Below are 17645 nucleotides of genomic sequence, written 5' to 3'. Positions count from 1 at the left end.
TGGTCCAGATAGGACTGTCCTTAGCAACTGAGTTTAGTGATCAATAAGAGGACAGTGCAGAGCAAAAGTCTAGCAAAAAAGGTAGCTGTGTATAATGAAGGAAGATAGGGATGGTAAGACAAAAGAACGGGATGATTTTAAAGACTTAAGATAGTGGGAAAAGCATAAGAGGGAGTTAAGGATAGTGCTGTTAATGAAAACTGAAGACAGCTTTAAGCATGCATTTTGTCCTGCAACTTGATATATTCTTTGAGCCATATCCCATAAATGGTAAATTCTGGGGGATGTGGCATTGGGATGATGCAGCCCTCATCAAGTTAACCTGAGTGTCAGCTATAAGTTTTTAAGGTCTATATCTGTTTTCTTGACTTGGGGGTATCTTGATTTAATAAGTCATGTGCTAGGTTCAAATGGGCAACGAATCTTGTAATCATTCTGTGGGTAAAAATATGAAAAAAACAGAGCTCTGTCTAAAGCACAGAACATTTTGTTGTTGAACCAGCTATCAGCTTGTTTGTAACTTTCCCCCCCTCTTTGGCTTTAATTCATAGCTTTAAAACCAGAAAAAACAAAACTTGCTGTTTGTGGAAGAAACCACACTTTAGTTTACACAGGTATGTAACCTATATTATATACATATTAAAGATAGATTTCTTCCTTTGCTTTAATGTAAAATTACATTAGGAACCCCAGGAGTGTTGAGGAAGGAAAAAGAAACAAAAATAGGACTGTTAAAGCTTGGGGGTTTGATATCTGGTTCTTTGAATGCTTGATTTATTCTGAGCCAATGCATTTATAAAATAATGTTATATAGGAGTTTGTTTGCAAAAGACAGATGAAAAACTTTCTTGCTGGCATTTGAGGTGTGGTTAACAATTTTCAATATTTCATTTAAGCCCTGTAAAGGTATATTAGTATTTTATATATCTGTACTCAAATTTACGTTTTACAAGTAATTTATCTTTATGAGTGTGAAGTTATATATTTGAGTAAATATAGTAGAACTGAATGCTTTCAAGTCTTCAAATTTTGTTGCATTTTGGTTAGACAAGGTAGTCTGCTATTTCAGTGATAAGTTGCTTTATTTGCTATAAATAAATAAACTGTAAATTTAAACTAAAAATAAAATTTTAGAGAGACAGTATACAGATAACTGATGCAAATTCTTGTCATGCTTCTAAAATTTATATAATAGAATAGCCATCTTTGTGGTTGCAATCCTTTAGCTTGCAGTAATGTTATAAAGAGGATTGTTTGATTATTAGGAGGTTTATATATGCGGAGACCCTGAGCACTGTAAATAAGACTATTAGAATAAAACAGACCATTTTAATAACAGTTGAGTATGCAAGACTGCACAGGGTAAATATTAGTCACTTTTAGTGTACATGCTGGCTAGATAATTTGTGGCCATTTACATAGCAATGACCATTTGTAAATTGTATGTCAGTTGCTTATCACATTTGTGTCTGGATTTGTGTTATTAATGGGCCTTATCTTTTTCATCATAGATGAGCACTTTAGATGTGAAACATACTAAAACTAAATATAAATCTTAAAGTTCTCTTAAGTTGAAGATATCAATCATCAGCTTTAACTTCAATTTTAAGATTCTAAAGCAAAATAAAGACCTAGTTAATTAAATCACGTGATTTAAATATTAAAATGAGTAAAATATTTCTAACAAAAACCTAAGCAAATATATATTTCATTCACAGTACTCAAACCCATCAAGTTACGCATCCCTTTAATTTACATACTAATATGACTTCAATTTTCCTGCATGTGACATCATTCACCATTTTCTTCCTGCTTTATCTTAAAATATGCATTATTTGGGGAAGGAAACTCTTCTGGCTGCCAGGGCTACCAGTAGTCATTTTCTCAGAACTCTTGCAGGACTTGGAATTATATTTACTTTTTAGATCAGTCTCCAGAATGGTGGGAAATGCAGGCAGTTGAAGTACACATAAGGCCTTTAGAAAGTTCTGATCCAAGCATGTGCAGGAAAGCCTCTTTGCTAGCTACAACAGAAACTGCTGATGTCAACTGAAGCATATTTCAGGGCAGTAGACCCCAACTTTTCTGTAATGTTTGTCTGTCAAAAATTAAATTACTTCCTCCAGTTTCTCTGACTTTTTACCACTGATGACAATGCCTTCATTCTGTGTATTACATGTGCTTTTCTGCATGCAGAAAAAGGAAATGTGTATGCTGCTGGAGGAAACAGTGAAGGTCAGTTGGGATTAGGTGACACAGAAGAAAGGACCACATTTCATTTAATTAGTTTTTTTACCAACCAGCACAAGATTAAACAGCTCGCAGCTGGATCATACACCTCAGCAGCAGTAACTGGTAAGAGCAACTGCTAATAAAATCTATTTATGTGTGTCCAGGTAAACATTTATTCCAGCATTCTGTCTGCCTATGTGGGTGTATTTTCTATGCCTCCCTGTCTTCTTGCCTTCATAACCATAGTCAATTTTTGATAGCCAATTGCCTATTTCAGCACAATTTGGTAAGGGTGGCAGTCTCATTAACTTCCTACAATTTTTGTGAAAGTAGAACTTCTCCATGAGCAATGGCCTGCAATGGGAGCTCAACCCATACCAGTTTAACAGGAATCCTTACAAAGGAGAGACAGTATGAATACCCTCAAAATGGGGAAAATCTTCAGTTCATTTCCAGGGAAGCCAGCTACAAAACATGAGTCTTATGAAAACTAAGTTTCTCTAATTCTACTTCTTACTGCAACTGTTTTGGTCTACTGGTACAGGCTACACAGCTGTGTCATTGCTAATTCTGAAAGAGGCCTTAACCTATGACCTATTTATCCAATGGCAAAATTACACAACTGTGACATGTTGAAGTCCACACAGTTACATACTTTCAGCCATCAGATGGGTGGTCCTTTATTACCCTGTAATGTAATTTCTCAAATTGTGCTATAAAGCAGCTGTTTCCATACATGTTTAGGATAAGTTATTGAGTCTGTCACTTCAGAATGTAACAGAGAGCATAAGAGTGTATAACAGAGATGCTAGCCTGCTCGTTTGGTTTGAATTGTTTTGTGACAATTGCTAACATTCTCCTGAGATTTGTAAGTCGGCTTTGAAAGATTTTACCTCCCGACAGCATCTCAGTAGCACTGTAGATGGTACGGTTTTTTATTCACAACTTATTTTCCACCATTAAGAAATATGCAGAGAGAAGAACTCATCTCGTCTAGAAAGATCTAGAGATTTTTCATGTTGTTCACTACCTTTTTTCGTTTTTACTGCTGCCATTGGTCTTTGTGTCAACGGAGGCTGGTCTTAATAAACCTGGAACAGCTATTGTGATAGTTCAAGGAAAACAAAATGAAGCTGGGCAATATAATCACCTGTGAAGAGAACAGAAAGATAAGGCAAGAATAAGTGGGATGTGTACCAAATTCAGAACTAAGAATACCTTTGAAAGAATGAGAAAGCGATGACTTGCTAGTAAAAATGAGATGATGTCTTACATTCATCGTAATATTTTCATATTGACCTGTGACAACCGAATTGTCTTGTACACTGAATCTTCCTCTTTTTGAAGGAATATTTTTTTACATAGTACCTTTTCTGTTGCTATTTATGGTCTACCATCAGTTGATGACTAAGTGTTCTGTGTCGCTTTTGAAAAGCTTAAGGGATACCCTCTTACTTCACACTGTTTTGTTGCATTGTGCTAAATACCATTTTATGTCCCTGAGATCATTTAGTAGTATCTACTAAAGCACTACATTTAGTAGTATCATACACAGAGTTTATGAAATGCTCTGAAATGGGTAGATTACCTTTTATTAGCTTTGGGTTTAAATCTGTTAACTATCTGTGTCTTCATTTTAGAGGATGGGCAGCTTTTTGTGTGGGGCGACAATTCGGAAGGTCAGATTGGTTTGGCTGATGAAGCCTGTGTCAGCGTCCCTTGCCAAGTGGATGTTGGAAAACCTGTTTCCTCTGTATCCTGTGGATATTATCACTCTGCCTTGATAACAGGTAAAAGAATGGGAATGAATAGCAGTTAGTGGAGACAAGTCAGTGGTTTTCAAATTGTTGGTTTTTGTAAAGGTTAGCTAATGAGGCATTGATTACTTTTGAAACTAGATATACCATAGTTGTTAAAACCTGTCCTGCGACAGAAAGTCATCTATGTAGTTTTGTATCACATTGAGAGATTTTACCAGAGACAGGTTCTCTGAAGTGTGGTCCTAATTAAAGTGGGAAACTCATATATAATCTACTCTATAATTAATAGTATTGTTGAATTAACAATACTGTGAGAAAAAAACTGCAGTTATTTTTCCACATTTGCACATTGTTGTGCAAAATTATATTAGAAAGAATGACTATCTTGCCACACTTTATTTTCATGAAGGTTATGACAAATGTTGTGGATTAATATTATAGTTTCAGTAATCCAACTTTTCTTGAGATTATTCTTTTTTTGTGTGTGATGATCAAATAATCATCTTCATGTTCTCCAGAAATATAAATATTGAATAGAGTTACTATGCTTTGAGGAAAAATTAATCTCATTTGCTAGCATTGCAAGACTGTTGTCAAAGTTTGATGTTATGTCTTAAATTCTAAGTTTTGAAGTCAGTTAAACAGGGAGTACATGATAGGAGAAGAACCGTATGCTACAGTGAGACAGTTTCTGATCTTCAAACCAACCCACCTCTCTGTTGGTTTCCGAAGTGATGATGCCACTCTTTTTAATAATGCCAATATGGGTGAATTTATCAGTCAGTACTGATAGTGTTATATGTGAGCAGCCATGAATTCCTCTCAGGCATATAGATTTACTTTATTAAGCTTTACAGTTTAGTCCCCTCAGAGTAATTAAAGATATCAAAGGATCAATAGTTTTGATTGTAAAGCTTTTAATGGGTACCCAGGAACTATTCCATCAGATACTTTTCTCAGGTTACTTGACAAATGTTGCTTTTCCACATAAAATATCTATATGGCTCTCTGAGATGATGCTATTAACAGAATGAGAGCTTCCTATGGTGGACAAGTACTAATTAGGTATTATGCTGTTAGTGTGCAACTTTTATTACAGATGCTTTATTACAGTAAATGAATGAAGTGCCTCTGACTGATCAGGAGCTCAGTACCTGTTGGGAAATCTACAGCTTCCTGAACTCGAAGTAACTGGGGGTGGGGGTGGGGTGTGGAAAAAAAGAGAAGATCCTTACTTCAACAATGTAGTGAGGAGGTGTGTATTTCTGCCTTAGAGCCAAGAGGTGAAGGTCTCAAAAGACTGCAGCGGGATGTGACAAAAGCTCTCATTAGAAGAAGGGTTGAGGACAAGCATCTAAGAGCAAGGAGAGAACACTGTGTGCCATGTGCTCTAAGGAAGTGGAAACTTTTATTGGAGGAGGACAAGAAAAAAGGATTAGGGTAGCAGCTGGGCAAGAGAAACAGACCCTTTTAAAATATCAATAGGAAGATGAACTGGTTATCACCTGTGAAAATGGAGAGTTGTTGAACCCCTAACTGTTTAAACAGGCCTGGGTGTGAGATGGAAAATCTTAATTTTCGGCCTTAGTATCTGCAAATCCTGCACAAACTGGGCTTCAGTCTATCTCGCTGAAGCTGCTGACGCACAGATGGCCTCTTTTATGGTGAAAGGAGTAGTTTGTTATTATTTTCCTTCGGGCCCTTTCTGACAGTTTTAGTTGACCGATACTTTAACTACCATAGAAATTTAGTGTTGGATATCCAGGTACTTTACTGAATTGATCTTTTGTTGCACTAGTGTCAGTGTATATCCAGACAGTGTTTAAAAACAAAGCTTATGGATTTAATCTAAGTGTACCATAGTCACATATTATTTTAGCTATGAAGTTAGCCATTAAATTACGAATTTGGAATTTCTGCAAGTTGATTCTGTTTGAGTACAGATGTAGTTACCTTATTTTTTCCTACAGCCTAGTTAGGAAGGAAGTCAGGGCACTCTGCTGTTAAAATTTTTTGCTTAAAAAAAAGGTGACTTTTAGCATTATTAGGATTCTTTTTTCACTTACGGAAAACTCTTGCCTGTAGGACTCTCTGGACTGGCTCAGAACAGTGGTTCACGTCCTCAGTATTCTGCCTCTGAGGTGTGGTAGAACACAGCAAACTAGATAGTTGTGGAGTATTTGGAATATTCATATTACATGGATAGCGTTTTTTCCCCTGAATTGCCAGTTAGTCCCTGAATTGTGTCTTGAAGTATGTTTAAAAGTTTGCCTAGCACAGGATGTTTTCCGTGTATTCTTATTGTATGCTTTTACCTTGTACACTAGAATTTAGAGTTATTAGTGTTATTTTTAATATATACTTTTGGAGGAAGCATCTGGAAAAGAAAGTGGTTCTGTATTTCCAGAAATGAAATTTGAACTGTTCCGGCAAGTGTATAATCTGTATTAATTCCCTCAGCATCAATAAAGCATATCGGAGGAACTTTTCTGGATTGTGGTTGCTGTTACTATGGAAGAAATGGGAGAAATGCTGTTAATGGAAAGCTTTCAAAATCTGTAACTTATCAGTTATTCGAATACTATAGAATTACTACATTTTGACTTTTTAAACATGACTTATACGTTAAAAAGCATCAAATAATATACTGTCTTTAATAATAAAACATAGTTGCAGGGTGTAGGACTTGATACATGTTGCCGGGCTGAACTGATGAGCATGGCACCATATGGTTCGCTTCCTTAATAGATTTGCATTTGACATAAGCTGTATACTGGCTAAGCAAACTGTTAGGATCACAGGCATATCTGGGTTAAAACTGAAAGCTGTTTAATGAGTATACTAGAATACGTAGTGTGGTCACAGAGTGCCCTCTCCAGGGCAGGATGTTCATTAATAGGAGACTATTGAGAAAAAAAGTGAAGTATGGATTCCAGCTTTTTTTTTTTTTTTTTAACTAGTGTTGTTATTTCTTTGAAACAGCTGGTTTTAGAAAGATTTTTTGTAGGCATTTGTCTTTAAGATATTTAGCTACTATAAAGTCAAGTGCAATGTCAGTGAAAAGTAGAGTGGAATCCTGACACAAACATTTAGTAGATAAAAGCATGTTTTATGGAAATTGTATGGCATTCAATAATCTGAATTTGTACACCAGTTCTATAACCCTTCCCCCACCCCTGAAGTTTCTCTTATCTAGTAGTTCCAAAACGATGATTTGTCACCTTTCTTACTTTTGCTTTTTAGAATGCCTTCTTTGCAGATGATAATCTGACTACTAAGCATGTCAGTCACTTCTGTTCTACCACGTACAGGTGGACCCCACTGGTGCAAAAAGTAGTTGTAGAATAGAAGAACAGAATATACCCTGAATTATTTTAAATAAAAAACAGTTCTGAAATTTAGACTAGGCACAAGCACAGGCAATGGCTAGCTCATTTCTATACCCAAATTAGGAAGATGGTCTTGTTACTCACTTCATGTTTGAAAGATGATTGTTTGCTCCCTTTTCCTCTCACTTTGCAGTCTTCAAAAAGTTCCATTGAAAAACAGTTTTTAGTTTATAGCTTCCAGCCATCTTTAAGGACTTTTTCCCAGTATGTTTCCTTTCCTCTCTTTTTGCAGTCTTGGGATGTTAGGTCCCCATATTAGAGGTATGTCTCAAATAAAGCAACAGAGAAAGAAAGAGCTGAAAGAGTGTAGCAATGATTTTGAGTCCATATACAGATATTTACTTGACTAGTCTTTGGCCACATTCACTCAAGAGGGGACAATTTTTCAGAAAGCCTTAAACTTGGCAAGCATGTATAGCTCATTTGTCCACTGGAGGAGATGGAGAGCAGAAAAAGCCAATGTGTCTAACCAGTACTCTGGTGTCTAAAGCAGAATTACATTTGTGGAGCCAGGAAAGAATTGAATATATTAGACCTCTTCTGGTGTTTTCTCTGCCTGAACTGTTACTATAAGCGTGGTCAAAATAGATTGTCACTGACAAGATATCTCCTTCATAGAGCTTTGCAGGTTCCTTGAATTATTTTTTTTCATGTACTTTGTCATTATTTTTAGGGACCAGTTTTAAAGATCATCTATTCCACAAACACTTCCATGCTCAGAATTCCAGCGTTTGAGGTGGTTGCAACCAATTTGGTCTGGAAGAAATACTACTTTTTTTTTTTCCTCCTTCATTTATTCAAGGGATCATAGAGTGATCCATTTCTTTTGTCTACTGCCTTCATTTGCCACCAGCCAGGTCTCGTGTCTTCTCTCATCAGCAGCATACACATTTGTCTTTGAGGGACAAAGATAGTTTTCCATTCGCTTGCCCATTTCTTTGACATGCTTCTGTAACCTAAAGTTTAGTGATACAGAAAATGTGCCACATTAGGGAAAGTTCAACATGTGAGAGTGACTCATGAGAGGAGCAAATTAAATAACCAGGTTCCACTGTGAACAGAAAGTCCTTAAAATGCAGATATACTGCACACAGTACATAATGTCCTTGAAATGCAGATGTACTGCACACATACTGTACTCAAAATTTATCCAGGTTTGACTGGATTCTTTTTATGCTTGATAGCTATTCTTCATAGTTTTTAGACTACAGGTTGCCTTAAAGGGATGTGTAATGTATTCAAAAATTGCTTTAATAAATGGGTTTATCTTTATTAGCTGGATTATTAAGTTGAAAAAATGTAATAAACTTGATTAGTTTGGGAAGTCAATGGAAGCTTGGCCATTTGAATCTCTAATCCTATTAATTAGATTGTGATTGGATTAATATTTGCTGTGCAGTAGTGTTTAAAAAGAAGTGCTGGCCTTGTCAAAGGGAAATGCATAAGTAGTTAACTCCCAAGTGCTTTTGGGGCTTTATCAGCTTGTTTCTAGAAATATATGGCGGATCCAAGAGTATTAAAACAATACTTACCTTCCAAAAAATGCAGCACTCTCTTTGTTGTTGGGTTTTTTCCTTTCTTTTCACTGAGAGACGCTAATCAAATATCTTTTTGATTAGGGAATGTTTTGGTTACAGAAAGCCTCACATTGCAGTTGATTTTTTTGCTGTTAGTTGGGCTCCTGTTTCAGAATAGAAAATTGATGCTGCTGCAAATAATTGCCATGTATCAGTGGCTGAGGCCTGTTCAGAGTATTTCTCCACGTAGTTGTAAGAATAAAGACCAGAATTCAACCAGAAAATCAGACTGAACAGAGAAGCCTGCAAGTCCATAGTTTAGAAATTAAATGAAATATACTTCTCTGCAGCGTATCTGCTGTTTCAGAGATCATTCGCTGTTTCTTAAAAAACACAGACAGATTGAAATGACTGCAAAACACCTCTTAAAAAAGAGGTTAAAATGTCTTAAAAATGTTAAAAAACATTTCTTAAAAAAGAAATGTAGAAGAATGCAACAAAGGTATGTCTGCACAGATGCATGCAGGTAAATGAAGTGTTATCATATTATTGGGGTAGTTTGTATGTGCAGGAAAGAAAATGTCAGAACGATAAAAAAAGTAAGGACAGCTGGGAGGATGGACTTAGTTACAACTCTGATGGTGATAGTTGGGAAATACAGCTGCTATCCTGTTTCATTGTCTTGCTGAAGAGAATGCAGCTCTGTGAATAGATTGTGGGTGGCTATTCTTAATAGCCTGAGCTCTGTGAAACCTTGCAGGAAGCTTGACATTGAGTAAGACTGTATTATTGTCATTCCCTGATTGCCTCTCTATGCAGTTAGAGCATTCAGTAAAGATAGTAAGTCCAGTTGCTAGCCTGAGTGGCCCAGGAGCATGGTACTTGAAGAGTCTGTGCCATTGTGAGAGGCAGAAGTGATCTTGGAAAATACAGAAACCATATAAAATAGTATGGAGTTTCTTTGAGTAAGGCAGGGGCTAAATTTCTCAGGTCTTGTAAGCTTTACAGATAAATATTGTGGCCTCAAAGTTAGGTTCTAAATCTGTGGTGGAAGTGCTGGGTTGCAACTTTATGTTGAGGCTTACGACCCATTTTCCATCCAAAGCAGGAATTCAACTCTTATGAAAAAAAGTCCTTTTTACTGTTTTTGCGCTTTGAGTATGTCTTACATTTTTTTTCAGAATTTTTAAGTTAATTGATAAATTTATGCATTTAAATTAATTTGAACCTGAGGTAGCTTAAAAAATGCATAACCTCTTTTTTTTTGTCCTGAATGAACTTTACCATAAGAGAAGAGAAGAGACATACTTCAGGTTCCCTCTGTAGTTAAAATTCATTGAAAACCTGTCCTCAGGCTTCCTTTGAAGAAAATAGATTATAATTGAGCCTTTTTTTTTTTTTTTCTTATTGTTTATTGTCTATACCAAAGGTAAGCTACATCACAGATCAGCATGACTGCTCCAGAATTACTTCCTCTGAGAGGATGGGAGGAGAAGCACTGCTTTATTAAAAGACAGTAGTTTAAGGGTTTTCAGAATGAATGAAAGCCCTTCTGATGGAGAGTCCTGGCAAAAAGTCTGTGCTGCTCTGTTGTATGCACCCATTGCTGTAGTCACTCTTTAGCACAAAGTAATCAAGAGCCAAGTGCCACAAAGAAAAAAATATATATATTGCTGGCAAAAGAGTTTTCCAGGAAAAACAATTTGAATCAAGTTTATCTGTTGGATTTACCAGATGACTTAAATGAAAATGTATTACTAACTAGTTGTCCCATAGTTATACAAAATGAAGATGCGGTTTTGCAACCTGAAATTCTTGCTCAGTTTTTATTCATGCAAAAGGAATTTTTAAATAAGTGTATTACCAGAGCAAAGCTCAGGAAGATTCAATAAAACCTACACATTTCTTACTGACACCAGTTTTGACTTTCTCATCATGAGAATTAAAATTTCAAAAAGATAAAATTCCTTTCCTGTCTTGGCTTCGTATGCCCAAGTTTTAATAAACGTCAGTTCATTTTGAATCATATCCTTCAATTTTTATTAACTTGGTTTTAATAATTTGACTAATCTTGTTTGCTTTTTAGAATGCATACGTAGCTTAATTTTTTCTACTTTACATTCTTATTCATAGGTTTCCTTTTGGCTCTTCCATATTTCCTATTTCTGTGTAGGCTTATTTTTTTGGTCATTGCTATTGTCCTTAAATTCCCAAATTTTAAGTTGTAGCTGACAAAGTGCAAGGAAAAAGCAGCAAATAGGGCACCTATTCAAATGGGGGAATATGCAGACTAACAGAAAACCAGTAATAAGTGTGTTTTCTCATGCTCTGCCGGTGTTCAACGGAGAGAGGGTGCACTTCTCTAATGGTTAGTTCTGAACCCCTAAATAAGGCTTCAGCTTTGAAACTTTATTTGAGCTTATCTGTTTTGATTGTCTATGGTGAAAGACCAGCATTTCTAAGAGTAACCCAACTTTCATGTTGGCAAGGAATTAATAGATTTTGGATAAGAATCTCTCAGATACTTGTGCATCATGCAATTGTAATGCCTCTAAACGCTGTAAATTTGTGAACACTACATGTACCCCTCTGAAAACACTAAATGTATTCTTCTGAAAGTAAAAATGCATTTTGTACTGAAGTACAAATCTGCGTGTTTCCAGAAATATTGTGGATGGGTGCTTCTGATGACTGAGCTTTAATGATACGTCTGGGGTTTGATATAATGTTGATTATGTAACTGTAGCTATCTCGTTGAATTTACTCTAGCAGGCGGCTCCTACACCAGTTTAAACATTTATTTGTCTTGGACTAGCTCCATGTGAGAGTTTTGTTTATCCTTGTGCTTTGTTATATCCCATGGTTAAAAACCAAACTTTTTCTTACATAGTAGTGTATGGTGGGGTTTTTTGTAAGTAATTTCAATTTCAGATTGTGAGCCACAATTTTCTATGAGGACACTACTCCACAGATAATAATTTTCAGGAGTGGAGAACACTCAGGTATTAACTTGAAGCTTTCCTGGCAGTAAGGAAACATTTTCTACCTAAACCTCACTCTGACCTATTAGAATAGTTGGGGGCCCCTTAGCACGGAAAATAAGAAATGTGCATGTAGATAGATTGTAAAAAAAAGATGTAGATAAATGTAAAATGTAGATAAATTGTAAATGTAGCACTGGAAAGTACTTTTTACATGTTCCATTTTTAACTCTGGTAGAAGGATATATAGAATGCTCTCTTGAATGGTAATTCACACTTAGATAGCAGTGAAAAAGCAAAGGGAGTGATTGGAAAGGTAAAACAAAGGAAACCTCAAAGTAAAATTAATTACCCAAATTTGGGATTGAACAGTATTAGAATTGGATTCTTAAAAAGTCCAAGTAATGAGAAGGGTCTTCTTGTATGAATATGTAGCAGATCAGAAAGAAGTTACAGGAAGAGTTCTGTGAAGACCTCTCAGTATTTTTTGTTAAACTTAATTCTGGTGGAGTTATTGCTATGGAATCACTGCTCTGTGTGTGTGTGTGTATATATATATATTTGTATATATAGCTCTTTTCTGGCTGTCCGACTGCATACAGTTTCATGTCATTTACTCTGCTTTTTCCTTTGAAGAAAGTGTGGATCTTCCATCAAAATTCCATAAAAAAACGATTTTCTGTTTTAACTGAGATTCTTACAGGCAACTTCAGTTGACATAAATACTGTTTACAGAGGGAATTGTAACCTCTCAGAAGCAGGATGTGTATGGTTTTGTTTTTCCCTTGGCTAGATTCCTTGCAGGCTAAATATTGTGATTGTCATCATGGAAGGGGCTAAAATTTAGACCCTTCTTGGCCCATCAAAGCAGACTGCTGTGCACAGCTGTTTGGACATTATACAAATATGTTCAATTATCCCATCACATTCATACCCTTTTCTATCTGACTGGTTTGTGTCTGCAGCAGTCTTGACAGCCTATCCTTGCTTCTGAGTGCATGCTGGAAATCCTGCTCTGTTTTGTATTTTCACAGGAGATGGTGAGCTCTATACTTTTGGAGAACCTGAGAACGGGAAACTGGGATTATTGCCTGAACAGCTGAAGAACAATAGAGTCCCACAGCCTGTACTGGGAATTATGGAAAAGGTTAATAAGGTTGCTTGCGGTGGAGAACACACAGTGGTGCTGACAGGTATGCAATTTAACTGGCTTTTTTTACAGCCCTATAACTTAATCAGTAAACTCAGCTTAAAGAATTTGCATCTCACTGAAATGTAAGATGCTGTAGTGATCCTAACTGGAAAACCATTGTACCTCAAGGAGGTGGAAATCCTCATAACAGTGAACCTAAGTGCAGGCCTGTGCATATCCCTTTGCTGCAGGATAAACTTTGCCAGCTGATTGTAACAGAGGAGCTGACAGGCAGCTCCTGCTTGGTACCAGTGGTCGCACCACCTGCGTTTCCATGCCTTTATCTAAAACTTCAGCAGCAAGTTCCCATGTGTATGTCCTTTCTATCTGACAGTATAAATGATGAATAGAGTTGTTTTGCTTGTAAGAAAATCGTATGAGAGCTCAAATGTCCAAAGTGGGGCAACCTTCCACGGATGGGATCTGCGTAGCATGCTGTGCCTGGCTGGAGGCCTGTTCAATTCCACACAGCTCAGGTTTCACAGTATCTGAAGGAGTATGAGATTATTGATACTATCTTCTTTTTCTTTATGGTCTCAGCTCCCATAAATAGCATTTTAAGAGATACTTTAAAGAGTCTGAGTGCCTTTCTTACTAGAATTATAACAAGCCAGCATCCCCTAGCGCAACATGGGTGATTTGATGTTTCTTTCCTCTGAGGAGCTTGAAAGTGGTATTGGTGTGAGCAGGGCAATTTTAGAAGAAAGCTTCTATTCTGTGGTAAATTTAAATGACCCTGAATGTTTTGGAAGGCATTTAGGAAGTCACTTTTCAAGTAGCTGTCTGTTAATAGTGATGGAGATGCACAGTCTACTGGATGCCTAAATGGATTAGATCTCTTGTTGTGGTACACAATCTGCCTGTCACTTTGAGCAGAATAGAATCTTTGGCATACCTACAAAACTAGTCCAGATACAGACATTCAACATATTGTGCAAGTTACAAAAATGAGCAAATACAACTGTTGCATATTAGTTCACAGGGTTGTATGTATAGTACTTGGAAGATGAAATATGGTGTATATTACTGTACTATTAAATAGTTGTGTACCAATGGTGAATTAGCTTTTCAAAGAGATATATGCAAAGCATTGCTAGCTATTTATTTCCACAAGTTCTATCCTGAACTATAGTAGTATAGAAGCAGGAAAGGGAAGTTTGACTTTGCCCACAGATGATTTAAAAAATATCAGCTTTGGCTTGTAGTGAATTCTGAAGCTGTATGATATGCCTGTAATTAATCTCCTACCAAAATGCAAAAACTCTAAAAACAAGTAGGGTGTATAGATATCAGTCCTTCAATCTGTATTTTGAAAATGCTAAAGTCATCTCTTGTCAATCTGGTGGAGTGCCTTCAAGGTTATGTAATCAAAATTTCTAAAATATAAATTGAAAATTTAACTGAAATTGTAAGTAATACGATGTGCTATTGTACTGCAAGCCACTGGAGACGGTAAAGGTGGAAGTGATGTGCTGAGAAAGGTTATGTGTAGTGATGAGTCAAGCTGCAAGATTCCAGGTAGGTTAAAACTCCTTTGTGAAAACTATGAAGAGGAAATAACAGCAACCAATCCAGGAAATAATGCAAACATTTGTCTACATTTCAATGCCTTTGTCTCTCTTCTTCCACCAACATACAGTCTTACCCTGCTGGTATTCTATGTCATAAAACAAATTTCTTTACATGAAATCAGATTATCATTATTAGGAAAAAAATTACCATAAATTTTGGGCCAGCAAATGTATAAATCATAGTATTATTTTATGGTTTATCAAGTGAAGATCTGCAGAAAGAATTTGATTAACATTATTGATTATGTTTTTAAACATAAATCTGAAGCCAACCAATAGATATTTTGTTTTAATGTTATTTCATGTGATAAAATTTCGTTATAACAAATGACTGTTACAGATATTTAGTAGGAAGATGTAGGCTTGGATGACATCAGCGTTATAGTGAAATCTATACAAGAGCTAGAACAAAGAGGCAAAATATAAATGCCAAAGAACAAATACAGTGAAGAAAACACCATAGTGAGTCACTGTCTCAGTATGTAAGATTCACTTGCGTGTGGAAATAGATTTCTAGTATAAGACAAGTAAGAAATTCGGTGCTGGCTTAGCTGGCAGTTGATGGTCAAAGTGCTGAGTGCCAGAAGATCCAGCTGGGTCAAGAGAAGAGGAAAACAATATTGTCCAACAAAATACATTTTCCTAAAGATTAATAGGTGTTCTGATAAGACTGATAGGTCAGATAGATGTTTTTAAATGTGCTTCAGCTACTAATAGGCTACAGCTGTGAACTTCTGCCTAAGACACTGATCAGAGTAGTAGAGTATAATGGAAATACTCTCTCAAGTGAAAGATACTTCATCAGGAGTGTTGACGTACAGAAGTTTTTCTGACTCAAAACAAAATTTTGGGGAAAAATTGAGAAAAGAGATAGATTTGGACACTAATAATTTAAAAAGTGAGCATACATGCATTATAGGCTTTGCACCAGAAACTGAACTTGAAATCAGTACTGGAGTTTATATTGCATCTTGAGATGAAGTGGCATGACCACAAATTGAGAATTCTGATGACAGATATGTCTTTAAAGAGGAGCAGAAACTTTTATACCTCTTTTAAGCTCATTTTTCTAAATTAAGAAAGTAGTATAATTTTGAAGAAATTCTGAATTTCATATATCATGATCTGTGAAAATGTGTGCTGCTTGGCTTTAGTAACAGAATATATACTGATGTGGTTTTCATCTTTTCAGGGTCTTTCCGGTTTTTCAGGGTGTGTTATTTCAGTCTCAAAAAATAAGGAGTGTCTGACTATTGTATACTCCCCCGTTTCATCTATCTCATTTAACAAGGAATAGGGTAGGAGAAAATGTCATATGGAGAAGCTGTTGCACATCTTGCCTTATTTCTTGTCATCAGTTCTACTTAGGGTTTATCAAATTAGAAGAAAGCATAATCCAGTTATCTCACTGAATACAAGGCAAGTTTCTTCCTGTCTCTCATACATTATTAGTCTATTCCAAAGCACTTCATTTGATTTCTTTTTTAGGAGTGTCTTACCTATTCTATTGGCCATTTTGTATGGTAAGAACCACTGTTATCTGGGTTATTAAATCAAACTATTGTTCGGGATCTCTCCAGCAAGTATCAGAGTAAATGGTAGAAAGTATGTATTAAAATAATTCTTTTTTTTTTGCTCTGAAACTCCAAAACAGGAAGCTCATCTTTTTTCCCAGAGAACAAAAAATTAAACTGTTGAGAACAATGATTTTTAAAAAAAAACTTTTAAAGATACAAGGTTTTAGAAATGTTGAGTATGGATTGGAAACCATCTTCTTTACTAGTCTTACTGTTACTTCTGCCTTTACTATTTGCAGTTGTTCTAGAGAATAAACAAAATCACAGTTAAAAATTCTATCATGCAAAAGCTTTCTCTCACTGATGCAGCACAAACCTATTCATTTCATGACTGCCTATCAGCCAGTTCAAGAAGATCATATCCTTATCCCAGATGATTTCTCTCAGAGACTAAAAAAAAATGCATCCACTACCCACAGTGCTTGCAAATGCTTCCTAATGAAAATGAAAGCTGTTGGTATCGTCACTTTCAAAAGAAATATGAGAGAGCAGCAATCCCAATTTGCATACTTTTTCAATAAAGCTTAGAAAAAAGTAAAACAACAGTAACTTGTGAATCTAGAAATTGGAGAAGAGAGAGATGATTGGGAGTGGCCCTAATATCTTCCATTTTTTCAGATGATGACGGATTCTCTGGGAATAATCCTCTCTGTAAAAGGGTATATTACCTCTTTTTATTCTCTGAAGGGAGGGAAAGATATCTCTTCAAAGGAAAAAGTGAAGCACTCTTTTGAGACTAGATTGTTTGACATAACAATACAGCACATTAGTGCGTTAGTATATAAAATGTTGGATTTTTCATCTTCTGTCTCAAGGTCTTCTAAAAAGAATAGAAAGTCAAGATACCCTTTTGACAGAGAATGAAAAGGATGAAATAACTCTACCTTTTCATGACAGAACTGACTGTTCAAACCATATAGGATTATCTAGATTTTTCAAACCATTCTTAAGCCTGTATGCTATTTGTACTGAAATCCCCAAAGTCCAATTACTAGCTCTTGTAAAACTGAGTATTGTGTCAACAACTGATTTTTACAGTAACATTTTTCAGCTTAAGCTGTTTAAAAATAAAGCTATTGTAAGAGTGAGTAGCCCATTGGTGTAGTAGTAGTTGTCGTTGTCGTCATCCTAGTAGTAGTAGTAGTAGTAGTAGTAGTAGTAGTAGTAATAATAATAATAATAATAATAATAATGTTCAAATGAAATTAATCTATGTGGAGAGACATAAGCATATCTGTCTGTTTCTGGTTTTCTTCTGTGAATTTTGAACTTCATCTATAGCCTTACACAGATAGCAAGAAATGCATGAATCTTAAAAATACAGGCTTGCTGGAGACAGATGGGGTCACCTGTTGCAGAGGGGGAAATAGATTCTGGCTCAGGAGTTAGCAAGCCTCATTGAGAGGGCTTTAGACTAGATACAAAG

The 17645-nt window shown here is 35.9% G+C and overlaps 1 protein-coding gene across 2 annotated transcripts in view; it reads left to right on the top strand.

Moving 5' to 3' along the window:
* Positions 1-17645, top strand: part of RPGR (retinitis pigmentosa GTPase regulator) — a 51609-nt gene that overhangs the window by 13827 nt on the left and 20137 nt on the right. Inside the window, exons 4-7 of one of the 2 annotated variants that reach the window (XM_075098080.1) lie at positions 552-614; positions 2197-2355; positions 3873-4022; positions 12914-13072. In XM_075098080.1, the coding sequence (XP_074954181.1) occupies positions 552-614; positions 2197-2355; positions 3873-4022; positions 12914-13072 (531 nt within the window). The remainder of the gene's footprint in view (positions 1-551; positions 615-2196; positions 2356-3872; positions 4023-12913; positions 13073-17645) is intronic. The other variant, XM_075098070.1, reaches the window with a different exon arrangement.

The sequence above is a fragment of the Phalacrocorax aristotelis genome, chromosome 1 (genome assembly GCF_949628215.1).
Source record: "Phalacrocorax aristotelis chromosome 1, bGulAri2.1, whole genome shotgun sequence".
NCBI classification, from domain to species: domain Eukaryota; kingdom Metazoa; phylum Chordata; class Aves; order Suliformes; family Phalacrocoracidae; genus Phalacrocorax; species Phalacrocorax aristotelis.
This window is presented reverse-complemented; position numbering and strand designations above follow the sequence as displayed.